Raw genomic sequence first — 18667 nt, 5'->3', positions numbered from 1 at the left:
ACTATCAATCCTAACTGCATACTAAACGCTTCCCTTTATTGTCAAAGAGGAGTGCAGCTTCCATCACTCATCAAAGAAACTTCTCTTTGAAGTGGAGAGAGATCATTACAGAAAGCCATAAGCAGTCAAAATGAAGAGAAATCTGATCATAGTAGGGTGTGAAGCCCAAACTGATAAATCTACAGTACACCCCGCCCCCATCTAAGACTCAGGGAACATGGCAGAAAATGGGGTGGAAATATTGTAAGAATCTGAGGGCTAGGAAGTTTTCTGTGACACTGTGTCTCTTAGAAATGACAGGGAAATACAGGTGCTTAAGCCAGGCCCAAACAATGACGACACCAATAGAAATATGAACATGAAAAGGAGAACTCTTACAGGGCTCCACCCCTTGGCTAAGAGATACAGGCAAGTAAGCACAGTTGATTGAAAGAGAACTAGTCTTTACCAGAAAGGGCCCCCCATAGGTTACCCAATACCAAGTGGTCAGCCCTAAAACATATACACATGAGCAACTCTAAATGGACTCAGCAGGTTGTGTTTTACATATTCACACACAGTAATAATTAAAAAGAAGCCACATATTTGAGTTAGATGGGGGTCATGGGGAGAGTTGGAGGAGTAAGAGGCAGGAAATAATGTAATACTTAAATTTTTTAATTGAAATAAAAAATTGGAAATGCTAAAAGTATCATCTTGTCTACTGACTTTCAAAGCTTCATGACAGAAAGCGGCAGAAGGACAGGAATGAGAGGAGGGGTCTATCATAGATATGTAGAGGGAAACATTTCCAGTCCTGGTGGTTAGCTGGCCCAAAGTGACGTGGACCTCCAGTCTTTGTCTGAAGATTGTCTCTCTGCCTGAAAGAAGGAATCAGAGGCAGAAGGATGAGCAAGAATGAGTTCCTATGGGGGCCATTTCAGATGCCTGTGGTACTCTCAAGTCAAGATGCCTTTTGAGGAGATGGGAAATGTCAGAACAGAAGAACCTGGGTGGGTGGTAAGACGATAGATTATATGAGATGCTGTAGAGAAGGGCACTGGCCTGAGAGTCAGTCCTAATGATGCCTCTACTGGAGACTCAGCATGAGGGCAGAAATAGAAGGGCAGTCACACCACCCTGTTCTATTGGCTAGTATCTCTATTTCCCACCTCACCCCTACCCTTACTCCACTGTCAGATATCAGGGCTACAGGAAATGAAAGCAAGCATGGCCTCCTTGTCCTGAAGGGAAGGGATTAAGTGGAAAAGAAACATCCTAGATGGCAGCTGGTGACAAAGAAATGCTTTTGATTAACTAACATGGTCCATTTGGGCTTTGTTTCCATGTATTTGCCATCCTAAAATTGCACTGGAGACATGGCTCAGAAACCTACCTTCTGTGGCTGTGACCACCACCTGAGGCATCTTTCTCTATATCCTGGGGAAGCCATTTGTAATAGTTCTCATCAGGTGTGGAAGAACTCTTAGTTGTACCAAGTTAGATGTGGATCATAACTTGGTTCTTGGCTGTGTGTGGCATTTGTTGAAGCAGGAAAATGCTGGGATAGCTGTCAGAATTTTGTAACCCTGGTTGGGAGTTGGGCAGAGAGAACAGGTGGGCAGCAAAGGTGTCAGGGATTATGATCAGTTGAGGCCTTACTGTCTGAAACTATTCAAGGCAGACTTGGGGAATTTAATTAACCAGAGGAGTACCACAGGATCCAAGCTGTAGAATAGCTCTATATTTTGTAGAAATGAAGATTGCCCGATAACTAGACCCAGAATTGGACTTACATGCATGCATAGATATGTATTGGTGATATATGTAGATATGTATTGATGAGGGTGTGGCAATAAGTATTATTTTGAAAGGCATAGCCCAGGGGCTGGACAGATGCTCAGTGGTTAAGTCACAGTTGCCTCTACTTGGGTTATGTCCAGTCCCTGAAATGCCTTTCTCTTCTCTTCCCCTTCAGCATTCTTCCTAATCCACCTGTTGCTGGTATGAACTTAGTTCCAGTACCCTATGGATTGTGGGAAAACTGGAAAAGCAGCATTGACAGAATGCTGCAGGGAGCACTTGATTTTGACTGACTTAGTTCCAAACAACAACAGAGTTTGAAAAACCCAAAGCAAGCAAGTCACTGGTTTATACTTGTATTTTGTGCTTGCAGAAAGATGAGGCCGACAGGGGTAGGGAGCAACAGCCAGGTTCTCAGCATCTTCCGCGGTTGTTCCAACGAGGCTGCCCGATACCTGGGTGGTTAGAAAATCCTTGCATGTCAGTTCTCATAGTCCAGAGCACCTGCATCAAGGGCACTAGTCCAGGCAACCAGCTTGTCCACTTCGTCTTCCCATGATTCATCTGACTCATTTTCTTCTATCCAGTTTTCGTTTTGCCACTCTTGTAGATCATAATAGTCGGATTCATTTTCTACAGAATCATAAGACTGCTCAGCTGTGGGGGGAAACACGAAAAACAGTAATTTATTTGACTTAGTGGGGTAAACAATGAGATCTAATGCTACTCTCATCTGAATGATAACATATAACCTTTTAAAACATTCTTTTTATAGAAAATATTTGTGTGTGCATGTGTCTGTCTGTCTGTCTCTCTGTGTCTGTCTGTCTGTCTGTCTCTCTCTCTCTGTGTGTGTGTGTGTGTGTGTGTGTGTGTGTGTGTGTGTGTGTGTGTTTATGCATGTGAGTTCAGTGCCTATAGAAGCCAGGAGAGGACATTGGATTTCCTGAAGCCGGAGTTGCAGATGGTTGTGAGCTGGCCTACAGGGGTGCTGGTAACCAAACTGCTGTCCTCTGCAAGAGCAGTAAGAACTCTTAACTGCTGAGCCATCTTGCCAGCCCTCCTCCCTTTTAAAACCTCCATCCTTTCCTTTTTTCCTCAACCTTTTCACTACTCATTAGTTCAGCCAGCTGGCCTATATTTACAATATATGCACTGGCTTCCAGTTTCATTTTAGGAAAAGGCATTCTGCTAGCAACCTTGCTGAGATGGAAGGTAGATTCTTCCCCAGTTTCAGGGTTATCACAAGCCATGGGAGAGTGTGGAGCAGAGGGTCAACTCAGATATGCCAAAATTCCTGGCATACAAAATCTATGAGCCCATATGTATGCATTGTAGCAATTTCATCCAGAAGATGACATGGCCAAGAGAGAAGTGCTGTTGGAACTCTTGGGAAACTTTTAGAGATGCTAGTATGGGCTGAGCATGCCTTATGAGAAATAGAGAAAGCCAGAGTTGTTTTGGATTTCTGGAATATCTTGCCTACACATAATAAAATATCTTGGGATGGCCCAAGCCTAAACATAAAACTTATGTGTAGTTGGGGAAGGGTGAGTATAATCAAAACACACTGTATGGAATTCAGAAAGAACTAATAATAATAAAAAACAACTTGTTTCATAGATACCCCATGACCTGAAGGTAATTTCATACAATTTGTTAAATAATTTTACACATGGAACAACATGGCAACATATTGACACTCAAAAGTTTTAGAGCATTTCTGCTATCAGATTTTTGCATTAGAGATGCTCATCCTATATCTGAATTTAACTAAAAAGGATGCCTAGGTACTAGAATATTAAGAAGAGGGAATAGCTAGGCAGTGGTGGTGCATGTCTTTAATCCCAGCACTTGGGAGGCAGAGGCGGGTGGATCTCTGTGTGTTTGAGGTCAGCCTGGTCTACAGAGCGAGTTCCAGGACAGCCAAAAGCTACACAGAGAAACCTTGTCTCAAAAACAAACAAACAAACAAACAAAAAACAACAAAAAGGAAATAAAAGAAAAAAAAAGAAAAGAGAAATAGTGCTTGGAATGGGATATGAGGAAACAGTGTACTTTTCTAAATAATTAAAATAACGCAGAGAATAAAGACGTGTGATGCACTGGCTGGAGGGCTAAGGGTAAGAGGTGTTACTAGAAAAGACGGACAGGCATGGGAAAACCATACAACCTCAGTCTCACCCTAAAGGAAATGGGAAGTGATGAAAGGATTTGAGATAGGGTGACAGGGACAGATGTGAGCTGTGGAGGCCAGTCCAGGTAGACACCACTCTACACATCAACTTCAGTAATGACCACGTCTACATGTCAGTTTCCAGGCCTTTTGGTTTTGGTTTTGGCTGCTTTCTCACAGTTTGAAACTTAGCCTTAACTTTTCAAATTCTCTATTAGTACATTCAGAAGCATAGCAAGCTTGGAAGTATGAAAAATAGTTCCATTTAACAATCTTCAACTCCTATGTAATTGGTTTATTGAACTGATTTTGGTACAGTTGAAGTATGCTTTTTTTAAGCCTCATGCATTCAAACTTATTTGAGCTGAGCAATAACTTATTATTGTAAATAATAGCTTAGATATAAAAGAGAAAAACCAAGATGAATTCAACTTACTTGGAGATGGGGCGACAACCATCCTCTGCACGAAGTCATAGCTACTGGGCTCTGGTGATTTATTTTCTCTAGCAAACCGCCACTTAATGAACTCAAATCTGTAAAATAGGGGGAAGAAAAAGAGACGTCTATAAACTATGGGAAGTGTGCATTAATTTGAGAAAGATAAACCAAACAGGTTGAATAAAACAGAAAGGTAGGACACGGTCTGGGAACAATGGGCTCGGGACATGGTACCATTCTGAACTGACCAGAAATGACATTATTTTAGTATGTGCTTTCCAAAGGAGCAGTAGTGAGAGAAAGCAATTGCTGGCAATTAATATGATAAATCCTGTCATATTGCAAAGGTAAAAATAGCATGCCACATAGCAAGGGCCACCATGATAAATGACCACAAACTCGATGTCTAAAATGTCCCCTTTGCCCCTGCCCTACATGTGTCTGGGACTTCCAGTGGATGTCTAGAACCAAGGCCAGTGCCAGGCCCTACATATACAGCTTCTATACGTACATGCATATATTTAATGTCTCTTAGGTCTTAACTTGTCACCCTGACCTCTGTAAGGAGGGGCAATGACATTAAGACACATTTCTTTTTCTCTTCTCACAAACGGAAGATCCCGCCACAGGAACCTCAGCATGTTTTCCTTTGCTGATTAAGTCAGGCATTATCTTTACAGGAAGCAGTTGACAGCTTCTTTGGCATGTCCAAATTACTTCATCATTACCCATGTGCTTTGCAGTCGGCTATTAAGGAAAAAGAAAGGGCTTCCTGAGATACTGTTACAGTGACTGTCATTTACTGAGTGACATGGGTGGATAGTGTGTGGAGTGCTAGACTAAGGGCTGAGTCCCACTTGGGGTGAGAAGGTGGGGATGGGGGCTGGCAAATTCCATTATGTTTTTCAGAATGCATGCACTTAAAGAATCATTATTTTTTTTCTATATTTTTCTAAATATTTTTAGGCTGTGGTTGTGTCTTAGTCAGGGTTTCTAATGCTGTGAAGAGATACCACGACCACAGTAACTCTTATAAAGGAAAACATTTAATTGGAGTGGCTTGCTTACAGTTCAGAGGTTCAATCCATTATCATCATGGTGGGAAGCAAGGCAACATAAGGGCAGACATGGTGCTGGAGAAGAAGCTGAGCATTCTTATATCTTGACCCACAGGCAACAGGAAGTGGTCTGAGATACTAGGCACGACTTGAGCATATGGGATCTGAAAGCCTGCCTCCACAGTGACACACTTCCTCCAACAAGGCCATATCTACTCTAACGAAGCCACATCTCCCAGTTATGCCATTCTCTATGAGCTTATGGGGAACAATTACATTCACACTGCCACAGGTTGACTTTGGGTAAATGAACTGGGTGTAAGAGGGCTACTGCATTTATCCTCATACAGCTTGAGTCTGGGTTCAAGGTCTCTCCTCTGAAGGTACTGGGAAGAAATCCAGAAGAATCCTTTCACTTCTGGCTGGCTTCTGCGGGCTCCCAGCAACCCTCAGGTCCCTTGGCCCACAGCTACAGTATTCCAAACTCTGTCTTCACTCTGTTACACAGCCACCTCTCCTGGTGTGTCTCTGTGTGCCTTGCACTCTCACACTCTCTCTCTAGCTCTTAAAGCAAGGTGCAGGCAGGCTCCAAACTCCACCTGTTCCCGCCTCAGCCTCCTGGGCACTGGGGTTTCAGGAGTGTGCCACCGTGTCCAACTCTCTTCTCACAGGACCAAAGTCTTGGATTGGACACCATCCAATTCAGTGTGGCTTCATCTTAGGACACAACCCCGTTCAGTGTGGCCTCATCTTAACTAACTATATCCACAGACAATGCTTTTTTAAATTATTGTTTTTGTTTTATTAACTTTTCTTTATTTTTTTTTTTTAGTTTTTCTTCTCTCATACACTACATCCTGACTGAAGTTTCCCCTCCCTCCCCCCATCCAATCCTCCCCCCCTCCCCTCTCCCCCAGATCCACTGCTCCTCCACTTCCCTTCAGAAAAGAGCAGTGTCTCCCAATGATATGATATCAACTGAGTATGGAATAATAAGATGCAGTGAGACTAGGCACCAACCCTCATATCAAGGCTGGGCAACACAGACATTGCTTTTGAAACAAAGTCTTCGTCTGAGATGCACAAAGGAAGAATAAGAAAGGAGAAAGGGGGCTCTAGTCAACCCATTACATCAGGGAGACGTTTTAACAGAAAAATTCATGACTTCTGGAAAAACTCACAAGTCAGTAAAGATGATGGAGAACCTAAGTCATGCTACCAAGATGTCTGAAGGATCAGTATAGAAATTGGAAATTTCCATTAAAAGTTTCCAAAAGAATGAACCTTTTGGAACGAACCACTTTTTTTTTTTTGTTGTTGTTGTTTAAAAATTTTAAGTGAAAAAGTTGTTAATGAAAATCAAGAGGCATACAGGCATCCTTGTTCATGGGCGTAACCACTGATGTACTACTACTGCACAGCTCCTTTAGTCCCTTTGGAGTACCCACCTTGTGCCACAAACCACTCTGTGAGTGACTGGGGCTGGAAGAATGAGACAGTCAAGGAGGCACACCTCTACGAAGAGGAGAAAAAATGGAACCAACGTAAAAATCAAGATGGCTCAGCAGTGATACATCCTAGAACATTATGAAGCCCCCAGGAACAAACACTGCATAGGAATGAATGGTGACAGATTCCTCTTTGCTCAGAGCCCAGTGGTGAGGCGTCTTTCGCCCTTCTGTATGATGTTGATTCTTCACAGATGTGTTTTATCAAGTTGAGGAAGGTCTCCACACTCCCTGCCCTTCTGTTTGTTTTTTTGGTACAGATTTTTTGATGCACTGTGTAGTCGGAATGGCTTCAGACTTGCACTGTAGCCCAGGCTGGCCCTCCTGCCTCAGTCTCCTAGGTACTGAGATCACAGGTGAGTACCACTGTGCCCCGCTCTGTCCTGCTCTTAGTTGAGTGGGAGTTCACTTCTCTTCACTACTGAGAAGGTCATTTGAACCTTCTTTCATCTTTTCTTTGATAGTTCTGAGTTTTTAAACTGTTAAACGAAGATTATAGTCCTGGTGTAAAGCCCAGTGAACTAATTTAAAAATAGTTGTTGAAGTCACATGTTGCAATTGGTTGAATTATTTTAAATGTTGCATTTATGTACATGGGGACATACTGAACTCCACTTTACATGGATTTGGCTTTCCTGTTGAGCTAACACCTTAGGACAGGTGCTGTGAGCTACTCCTTCCTAATCTGGTTCTGAAAGATTCAGTTTACGTTTCAATTATTTTCCCAAGTGGTAGAAAATTCTCCATGGAAGCCACCTGAGCTTAGTGTTTTGTAGAGGTATTTTTAGGTCTAGATACAATTTATCAGATAGGTGATTATTTAGTTTATCCATTTGTTTTCTTTATTTTTTCCCTGCAGTACTGAGGATCAAACTCAAGGCTCCAGGCTGCACAAGTGCTGCCCTCCACAAGCCCTTGCCTTTTTTTTTAAATCAAGACAGGGTTTCTCTGGGTAGCCCTGGCTGTCCTGGATCTCGCTCTGTAGATCAGGCTGTCCTTGAACTTCCAGGGATCCTCCTGCCTCTGCTTCCCGAGTGCTGAGATTAAAGGCGTGCGCCACCTCCACCTGGCTGTCTATTTAATTTTAATTATGTCTCATTAGACATGGTCTTTCAAGAAATTTGCTCATTGTATTTATTGGTCTGGGAGCTTTATTTCAGAAAGATACGTTTGTTGGATATAGAATCCCAGGTTTGACAGTTTCAAGTACTTAAAGGTTGTCGTTCACTGAATTTTGGTTTCACATTTTCTGACATGATGTTATCCATTGTTCTCATTCATTCTCTAGATATGAATTAGAAAATAAACCTTTGCTAGCTTGTGGCAGCAGTGCATCCACACGTGTGTGTGTGTGTGTGTGTGTGTGTGTGTGTGTGTGTGTGTGTGTGTGTGTAGTTTTGTGGTGCTAGGGTTCAAACACAGGGTCTCACTCTTGCCAAACAAGTACCTTACTATTGAGTCACACACCCCACTTCCCTTTGCTATTATAAGATTTTCCCCCTCATTTCTGAGTTTCAGCAATTGGATTAGAATAAACTTTGATATTGCTTAACATTTCCTTTTCTTAGGATTCATAAAGTTTCTTGCTATGTGATTTTAAGATTTCCATCAAATTTGGAAAATTTTCAGCCTTAACAGTTTCTTCAGATATTTTCCTATCCCTTCTGAGTTGTATCAATTACCTGCATTTGATACAGGTCTTTTTTTTCATTTGATAATGGTCCCATGGATCACTCTTGCTCTTCAGTCTTTTTTCAGTCTTCCCCCTTCTATTAGGAGTTTACGTGGTGCTTGTTCTTTAAAAAAATTATTAAAATTAACATACAAATAGGTTTCATTTTCATAGGTATCTGATTACGCATATGATATATGTATATATCCTTAGACTTTATTCATATTTATCCCCTTGTGTCCCCCTCACACCCCTGAATGTTATTGGAATTTTGATGGAGTTTGCACTGAGTCCATAGGTCACTTTTGGTGATATAGTCATTTTCCTCATCAGTTTTATGAGCGAGCTCGCTTTGCTGGATATAGTATTTTTGGTTAGCAGTCACTTCCAGAGCTTGAGATACGGTACTCCATGCTTTTCTTGCTTTGTGGGTGGTGGAAGAGAGTGTTGATGGTATTCTTCTGTGTTCACTTTTATAGAGGAGTTGGTGATTCTCTGGTTCACCTTTTTCTAATGTGTGCATGTGTGCACAGGCCAGAGGACAATCTTGGGTGTTGTTCTTAGGAATGCAGTCTACCAGTTTTGAGACAGGGACTTTCACTGGCCTAGAGCTCATCAGTGAGCTGGACCAGCAGGCCAGAGCCAGAGATTCTCCTGTCTCTGCCACCTAGCTCTCGGGTACAAGCCTGTGCCACCATTGCCCGCCATTTTCACACAGGAGCAAACTCAGGTTCTTGTGCTTGCAAGACAAACACCTCACCAACTTAGCCCCGCCCACCACTTCCTCCTTTTCACCTTTTAATGTTGTTTCTCTGCTCTCTATTTTTGACATCTTGACTAAGTCACAGGGAGATTTTTCTCTGGTCATGCCTGTTTGGGATTCTAAGCACCCATCTGTCTTTAATGTCCATTTATTTTTCTAGATTTAGAATTTTTTCTGTTGTAATTTCATTGCATAGATTGTAATTTTTCCTTCTAGCTTTTCCTGCTCTGTGGATTCTTAGCTAGTAAGGTCTTTTGATCATATCCCAGAGTTTCTAGGGGCTGTGGACATGCCTTTCCCCGCTTTATGGATGTTTGAGTACAGTGTTGTGTTGTTGGCTCATCCTCTACCTCTGACAGTCCGTCTTCTCTTGGTTGAGTGTGCTGGTGATGGGTTCCACTGTGTTTCTACTTGGTTGCTGGAGTTTTTAATTTTCAATGTTTCCTCTTCCCTCCTTTCCTTCCTTCCTTCCTTCCTTCCTTCCTTCCTTCCTTCCTTCCTTCCTTCTTTTTTCTTTCTTTCTTTTCTTCTTTTCTTTCTTCTTTCTTTTTCTTTCTCTCTCTTTTGTTTCCTTTGTGACAAGACCTAACATTCTTCACATTACTGACTTTTTCACCCACGTTGTTGGTTTTCTCACTGATTTTGCTGACTCCCCCCCCCCCCCCCCCGCCCCCCTGTGCTGCTGACTTTCCTCTCTGTGCTGAATCCATCTGCCTGCTTGTATCTTCTTTCAGGTCACTGTTCATTTTTGCTAGCAAATGTCTGGATTTCTTTGTCGGGTATTGTACCCATGTCAGTATTTTTGGTTAGGTTGTTAGGAATGGATGGCCTTTTGAAGGCGTCATGCTGAAACTATGGAAGACATGATTCTCATGGCACCTTGTGCCGGCCTTGCTAATTGTCTCTGTACTGTTCCAGTGCATGCTCCTTAAGTGGGCATGACTGCTATACTTTTAAGTTCACTGAAGATTTCTTCTACAGTGAGTTTCTGGTCTTCCCATAGAAGAGGGTGTGTGGGTGTGCGTAACATGCTTTAATAAGATTTCTTGTCTTCTCATTCTTCTACTAAAATACAATTTAATAAACTTAAGAGAACAGAGTCCTCCTTCCTTGCATCTCAAGGCATGGGAGGGGGAAAAGGAAAGGAGAAAAGGAAGGCAGAAGAGAGACTAGAGTGGGCCTGAGCCCTTCAGACTGCGAGCAGAAGCAAAGGGGAACAGAAGAGTCCCGCATGCGTTCACCGCTGGTGCGTTTACTGCTTTGCTCTGTCCTATGTGCGTTTACCGCTGGGGCATTTACTGCGTTTACTCTACCTGCCTAGAGAAGGGGAGGGCAGTAGTCTCAACCCTGCTGTTTAAGTCAGCATCCACAAAATCCTCTGCCACAGCCACAAAGCCACAGTAAATTGGTGAAATCAATTACCTCCATAAGCGGAAGAGAAAAGAATCAAGAATCCATTAAAAGACATTTAAGGAACTGGATACATGCATTTCCAAAAGGAGAGCATGCCGTCGAGGAGGAAAAGGGCAGCAGCCCTCTTCTGTGACAGAGCAATTTCACATGCCAGGGACAGCCGGTCTAAGATGTTCTGAGAATAAACTGCAATCTGTTTCTGCCATGACCTCCTTTGAATCACACCTTCTCCCAGCTCCAGTCCTGCCCTGGGCCCTCAGTGTCTGCCCTGGTGCTTGGCTGTGGCACTGCTGGCCAAAATCTAAATTTCAGCTGTTACGAAATGTGTCACCTTAGAGAGCTTAAGCTTTATTTGTATATTTCTTTTTTTTTTTACCCTTTTTTTTTGCAGTTTTATAACATGCAGACACTTGCTAATTTCCTGGACGGTTTCACAGACAAATGGGAGGCATTAGGAATGGTTGAACACCATCAGGTGTCAGAAGTAAACTAGGAAAGACTATCAGAGCTGAGTGGGTGCATTGTGACATATGACGCTCTGAGTCTCTAAAAGAGAAAGTACTGGCCTAGGAGGAAGTGTTAGTTACCCTCTTTACCTCTCTTTGTTTTGTGGACTGCAGGTCAAGCCCAGGGCCTCAGGAATGCTAGGCAAGGGCTCTGCCACTTGGTATTTGGAGATAAATCTCTCACAGCAGATGACTCGGATTCATGACTTAGCTGATGCTGACCTTGATTTCTCGACTCTCCTGCCTCCACCCTTCCGAGTGCTGGAACTCTATGTGTGTGCCACTATGCCTGGCAGAACTCATCTTTTAAAAGGATTTTTTCTTTCCTTATTATATATTTTTTCCTTATTTATATTTTAAAATATGAACGATTGTCCACATTGATGCCAATTCTCTCTTTAAACACAAGATGGCACTAAAGGTCTAATTTTTGGGGAATAAAAAGGCTGGATTTCCTTAAAAATTTATTCACCATGTAATTATGTAAGCCTATACGAATGCTGTTTAAATCCAATCACTCTGAAAGGACAGCACAAACATACATGAAATATATTAAATGAGTCTATGTAACCAGAGGAAAATGCAATCACTACTCCAACAGGAAGATTATTTGTGTTTTATGAGTTTAAGTACACACAATCAGATGAAAAAACCCACAACTGGTTAAAATCGGATGTAAACATAATACACACCAACTTCATAAGTCAAAATACAGGACAACTGAGTCTAGAGTGTGCTCTGCAAATACAAGAAACTTCGACATTGATATTGACATGCACAGGTATTTATCTCCTTTCCAATAGAATAAGGTAAGACGGTTTTAGAGTAAACCTTGATATTGAGGCACACACACACACACACACACACACACACACACACACACACCCCTCCCTTAAAGGTGGACATGATCTGTTGCTGCCTGTGAGCAGACAGGATGTGTACACTTATTGAGACTTTACATCTCCAGGAAGTATGTACTAGTAGGCAGTAGGAAATACTTGTTTTAATTTTCAAATAAGATTTGTGTTTATCAACACAACTTGGTTGATCTTTGTACCTCCATTATTTTTAAACTGGTAAATCAGAGAAAGGTGTCAGAGGTGATGACCCAGTTGAAAAATGGAGGCAAGGAACCTAGGTTTGATGCTGTGCACTGGGGCCGACTAAGTGATGGGGTGTGGGGTTGCTTAGTTGTGGCTTTCAGGATGCTTACGTATATCTTTGTGTGTTACACTTATAGCCCTGCCTGTCAACTCCAACAGAACATTAGGGATAAAGGGGAAATGCCTAGTGAATGGGTACTGTTGTCCCATGCTACTTCCTGTTCCTTCTGTACCTCTCTCTTAGCTTCTGTCACTGGAACAAAATACCTTAGACAGTCAACTTAGAAAAAGAAAAGGCTTCTTCGTGGATGATGGTCATTTGGTTCTGTAACTTTTGAGCCTTTGACAAGGGGGACATCATAGTGAAACAAAGCTGCTTATTTCATGGTGGTCAGAAAGCAAAAGGAAGAAGGGGTTTGGGTCTCAGTGTCCCCCCAAAAGCATGCCCAGTGACCTAACTTCCTTGCACTAGGCCCTACCTTCTGAAGATCCCTCCACCTCCTGGTAGCACCACAGAGCAAGCCTTTAGTACGCTTTGCTGGTTTGCTTCTCTGTTGCTGTGATAAAACACCATGACCAAAAGCAACCTGCAGAGGAGAGGGTGATTTGGCTTACAGGTTATAGTCCGTCATCAGGGGAAGGGATAGAATGAACTCAGGGCCAGAACCTGAGGACAGGAACTGGAGCAGAAGCCATGAGGAACACTGTTTACTGGCTTGCTCCTCATAGTTACCTAAACTGCCTTCTTCTACTGCCCAGGACCATCTGCCCCAGGGTGGCACCACCCCCATAGGCTAGGCCCACTTCTAGCAATTAGCTATCAAGAAAATGCCCCACAGACTTACCTACAGGCAATCTGATGGAGGCATTTTCCCAATCACAATTTCTCTTCCCAGATAACTCTAGCTTGTATCAAGTTGACAGAAAAAGCAGGATGGGACACATGGTCTTTGGGGAACACACAAGATTCAGACTACAACCATCTGCTGTGTGTGCACAGGAGCAACATTCTTTTAAGAATTCCTTATATACTGACCATAAAACTCATCAGAATTAATAACTTAGATAATTTGCTGGCAGTCAGAGCTTAGACTCTGGATAGAGATGGTTTCTGTTGCTAGGTAAGTAATCATTTGCTGTAGCGGATGTCAGTTTCAAGTGCACATAAGCAAGAGCACTCTACAGAATAATCTTCATTACGTTCTGATTTTACATGTTCACTGTTTCTCTTGAGAAAGTAAGTACAAACCACCGATCGGATGTTAGGTTCATTTTCTTTCCTGTCTCTTAGGAATAAGGCATTTATGAATATTCAAATGACAGTCAAAGTGTGTAAAAAAGCCTTAGAAATGAACACCAAATCACATGATTGATTGGTGAATATTTATGAGCTGATTATGATAATGAGTTTCTATTAATAGTAACCAAAATACATGTAAGAGTTTAGAATTTGCATAAAATATTTATGACAGTCATATTTCCAGTTTTCAATCCTAGTTTATGGACTATACCCTAGAAATCCCCAAACAGAACCATAGGCCTTAAATTTCACGTTTTTTTTCTAAAATTAATTTAATTGAATTCTAATTTTAAATGGTGAGACAAGAGGCACATGCATTTTTTTTTTCAACGAAGTTAACTAAGTACCTGCTATGTGCTGTGCATTCCACTAAGCCTCGAGAATGCAAAGCTATTCCAGTGCTCCTATCCTGGAGACTTCCCCATGAATAGATGAATCTGAACTGCGTGGATGCCGACAGAGATGGGAACTGCATAATACAGAAGAGGGGCTGGGGGGTTGGGACCTCTGAGCACATAAAGGACAGTTTCACATGGAGAAGAGTGTGCTTGGATCCATGTCACCCTTGTGGCCTGCTGCGCCAAGCAGAAGAGAGGTGGAGTAGAAAGGCAAATTGCAGGCTGATGGCACTAGATTCGTGTGCTCAACTATGTGTTGTTTTCTAACTTGAGATAAATTTACATTTTTCACATATTTCTGCCAGAGATTATTTTCATTCTGTGGAAAGCTGGGGGGCATAAACTTTCATATCCCCCCACTCCTCAGGAACTAATGTTTCTTGAATGTTCATATGCCAAACTTCAAATATGTGGTATCAGTCAAGAGACTCAATGCAAAACAGCTTTGCAAAGAAGGTTGCTTTATGTCCAGGGTGACACATTCTGAGAGGGGAAGAGCCCCACCCAGATCTGCCTGACTCTTCCCCCTGCTATTTCCAAGGAAAGGTTTTCCATCTGTGACAGGAACAAGGGCCTGAGCAGGCGCAGAGCAAACAGTGGCACGTCTTATGGGCATGTCTGTGTGCTAGGCAGCCCTAGAAGCATTTCCATATATTGAATTAGTGAGCCCTCGAGACCTCTTTGAAAGGCAGGTGCTATTGAACGAACACTTCTGAAGCAAAAGGAGTCAGACACAGTGCTCAAGGTCCTAGAGGTAAAACCCGGACAGTTCCAGGGCCCCTGCACTTGAGCACATACACCAGAGGCCACCTTTTGACTCAGGCCAAGACTTAACTCAGGGTCCCAGTGAAGACTCTGCTAGGAAAGGTACTCCAGGTAGAAGGCACTGATGGGGAAGAAATCTCAGGTCTCCGTGCAAGAGTGAGAAAAATAGTTGAGTGTGGCTTAAGAATCAAGTATTGCTGGGTGAAGGCAGTGATCGGGCAACTACAGGAGGAGAGAAAGACAGAGGTAGGTGGGAAAAAGAGTCTTTGCTTAACACAACGCCAATAAGTGCCTTGATTTGCATTTTTCTTTCTAATGAACTATTGAGTGGATAATTAATGAGGATAGAGCTAATGTTCTTATATGTGGTAAACTAGCTGCTCTACTCACTGAGCCATATCTCCAACTATGTTTTTTTTTTTTTTTAAAAAAAAAAAACCAACAGGAAATATCAGTGTAAGGAAGACATTTTTAAACATTTGTTTAAAACAGAGAGATGATAGTCACAATGGTATACATTTGTAATCCCCACACCCAAGAGTTTGAGGCAGGAGGATAGCAAGTTTGAATTTAGCCCAGGTTATGAAGTTAGTTCAAAGCCAGCCTTGTTTCAAGAAACCAGGGGCTGGGTATTTGGCTCAGTGGTTGAAGGCTTACCTAAGGGTGCAGTGCGCTGCCCTGGGTTCGGTCTCCAGTAGTTCTGAAGCCCCCTCACCCTGCCATGATGGCTATTTTCCGTTGTTAACTTGGTTTAGAATCATGAAGGAGACATACTTCTGAGCATGTCTCATTTCCAGAGAGCGTTGACTGAGGAAGGAAGAGCCACCTTGACCGTGAGCAACACTTGCGCACGGGCTACGATCCAGGACCGAGTGAACTGAGAAAAACGAGAAGGCAACCTGGACACCAGCACTCCGATCTCTCACTTCCCAATTACGGACACAGTGTGACGACCACCTCACCTTCCTGTTCATGCCTTCCCTGCCGTGATGGCCGATACCCTCACACTGCAAGCCAAAACAGACCCTTCCTTTCTTACACTCTTTCCTCGAGTATTTGTTCACAGCAATGAAAAAAGTAGCTAACACATAGCCCCACCAAAAACACCACAGAGGAGGCTGGAGAGATGGCTCGGCAGTTAAGAAAGCTTTCCACTCTCTCAGAAGACCAGAGTTCATTTCCCAGAACCTACATCGGGCAACTTACAGCTACCTGTAGCTCCATCTCCAGGGGATATGACTTCCACATGTGTACACATGCACACCCATACACACCCATACACACACAGATACACACTCAGGTATAAAGGTAAACAATAAATCTTTAAAGAAACAAACTCTGGTACATAAAAGTATTATGGTATACCTATACGATTGTTCATGTGAAAATATTTTCTACTTGAGCCTTCAAGTGAGCACTTTATCATATATCATGCATTTTGGTGAACATTAAGAATTGTTGATAATTATCTAGAAAGAAGCTGAATTGCACTATTCCTTATGTTTCTACTATGCTTGCATTCATTTGCATATACAAATATTTATGCCACGACAAAATGCATATAAATGAAACATGTTTTAAAAACTTTTTTCAATGTGGGCTCTTTTTTCCTGACTACTCAATTTCACAATTGATAAGAAGCAAATAGCATTTGAGCTGTACATATTCTCATCAGCCACCAGATGGCACAAGGTGTGAGCATTTTATTCTGACAGGGTCACTGCACACAACTTGACCTACAAACTCCAAACTATATATTTTGAAGTGTTCTGTCAGTCAAACAGCTCAGTTATTTTAGCCACATGTAGAAGTGAGTGGCTAAGTTGAAACTGATGTGGTCCTCATTTTTCTGAATCTTGGGGTTCTGGGTGACTCTGGCGCTACATCATGAACCAATGAGCAAACACGGAAGACAAAGCAGCTCTGTTACAGGAAACAGGAAAGGGGGCCACGTCAAAGCAATGGCCGTCTTAGATTCTGAACACAACGGCAAAAGAAACTTGATGCATGCCTGCAAGAGAAAGCATGTTTATACTCCTTCAAATTCAGCTTCATACACTGTTTTCCTGCCTGTAATTCATGCCGGAAGCAGAAAAGTGATATAAAAAACTTTCTTCACTTTGGTCCAAAGAAGAGTTGTTGCTAAAGTTTGGAGAAAAAAAAAAAAAAAAAGATAGCAAAGTCTATTTGACGTTAACTCAACTTCATAACATAGTGCACGTTTAACGATGGTGTGTTCCCCTCTGAAACGCGGGATACTGACTGCGGAGAACAGGAGCCGCACAGCAAGATGAAGATGAGGAGGCAGCAGGTCTTCCCTTCCCAGCCTCATGGCAGCACATTCGCTAAACATTGGGAAGAAGGCACACTGTTCACGTGCTTTCTGTCCTGTGTGGACTCCAGAACACACGCATGTGCGTACGCTTGTGCACACCCCCCAACACACACACACACACACACACACACACACACACACACACACACACACACAGAGTGAAAATAGAAGAGAAGGGAGACTATTTGGGAAGAGGAAGGGGCCCAGCAGAGAGATGGGCAGGGAGAGAAAGGCAGTGTTTAATATGTCCTGAGTATGTGCTATATTGAATGAAAAAAATATCATCATAAACCCCATCACTTGGTACAGTAAACACACCCTTATTTGTTGTGTGGTGTGTGTACACATGTGTGTGGTATGTGCATGTATACCTATGTGTTTACATGTGTGGCTGTGCACAGGTGTATGGAGGCCAGCGGCTGACATCTGATATGTTTCTTGATTGTTCCGCTAAGGTAGGTTTCCTTGCTTAGCCTGGAACTCTCCAATTTGGTTAGCAGAAGAAGTATCGCAGCGTGACAGGACCCCTGTCTGTCTTCTGAGCACAGGGATTTCAGGAGGGACAGCAGGCCTGCCTGGCATTTACATGGGTGCTGGGCACCCGGTCTCTGGTCTTCATACACGCATGGCAAGCATTTTATTCCTGGATCCTCCTCCAATAAAACAATTTTAAATCAGACAAGAATAAAGATTATGTCTGCATAATCTTTACTCATATATATGCATGTATGTATTTGTATATATATGGTTCCCGGGTGGGAAATCTTGGGGCAGACAAAGTCAGAGCTATGAGAAAGATGAAAAGGTGACTGGTGAGAACTAACTCTGAAGAGGACTCGCTTGGTTCTTCACTATGGCTCGTGTCCTGTCTCCATGTTTACCAGCTTTTCTACCTGAGCTCCTGTGAAAGGAGATTATACTTTCTTATTATTGTTCTCCTGCTTAGAAAAAGCATAGGCTGCTGTTCCCAGGTTTCTGCTAATGGCTCAGTAGAAAGTAGGGAGCAGAATCACCCACATTCAAGGTCAACGCTATCACACAGTCAAAGCCCTCAGAATGTCTTACTTCAACTTCCACTTCTTATGATGCGGCAGATGCTGTCCCTTCCATTTGTAATACCGTTCCATGAAATCCGGATCTCCAAAAACTGAAACAAAATGATTGAAAAAGAAGTACTCATATACACTCTATTAGTTCAGAGTTGAAAGTAACTCACTTCTCATTAAGTTGATATGTGGCAATTGCATACACTGTATAGTTCATGTTACAATGCTTGAAGACTTTGCAAATGTTTTCTTTTTATTGGAACTGTGTAATACTCAATACTGTTTGAAATAAGTAGATTGTGACTTAGAAATTGTTTTCATCATAATGACATTCGTTTATATTATCATTTATGCAGTTAAATAAAATTTATGGGAGACCATTATTTTGGACTGAAGTCCTGCA

General features: G+C 42.4%; 1 protein-coding gene across 1 annotated transcript in view; it reads right to left on the bottom strand.

The window, feature by feature from the left end:
- Positions 1-2122: 2122 nt before the first annotated feature.
- Ube2u (ubiquitin conjugating enzyme E2 U) overlaps positions 2123-18667 on the bottom strand; it is a 57626-nt gene continuing 41081 nt past the window's right edge. The window contains exons 8-10 of the mRNA XM_059254574.1: positions 18284-18365; positions 4395-4492; positions 2123-2439 (exon numbers count right to left, since the gene is read on the bottom strand). Of these exons, the coding sequence (XP_059110557.1) occupies positions 2264-2439; positions 4395-4492; positions 18284-18365 (356 nt within the window). The 3' untranslated portion in view covers positions 2123-2263. The remainder of the gene's footprint in view (positions 2440-4394; positions 4493-18283; positions 18366-18667) is intronic.

The sequence above is a fragment of the Peromyscus eremicus genome, chromosome 2 (genome assembly GCF_949786415.1).
Source record: "Peromyscus eremicus chromosome 2, PerEre_H2_v1, whole genome shotgun sequence".
NCBI classification, from domain to species: Eukaryota; Metazoa; Chordata; class Mammalia; order Rodentia; family Cricetidae; genus Peromyscus; species Peromyscus eremicus.
The sequence above is the reverse complement of the archived record's forward strand: the minus strand, read 5'-3'. Positions and strand labels throughout refer to the sequence as shown.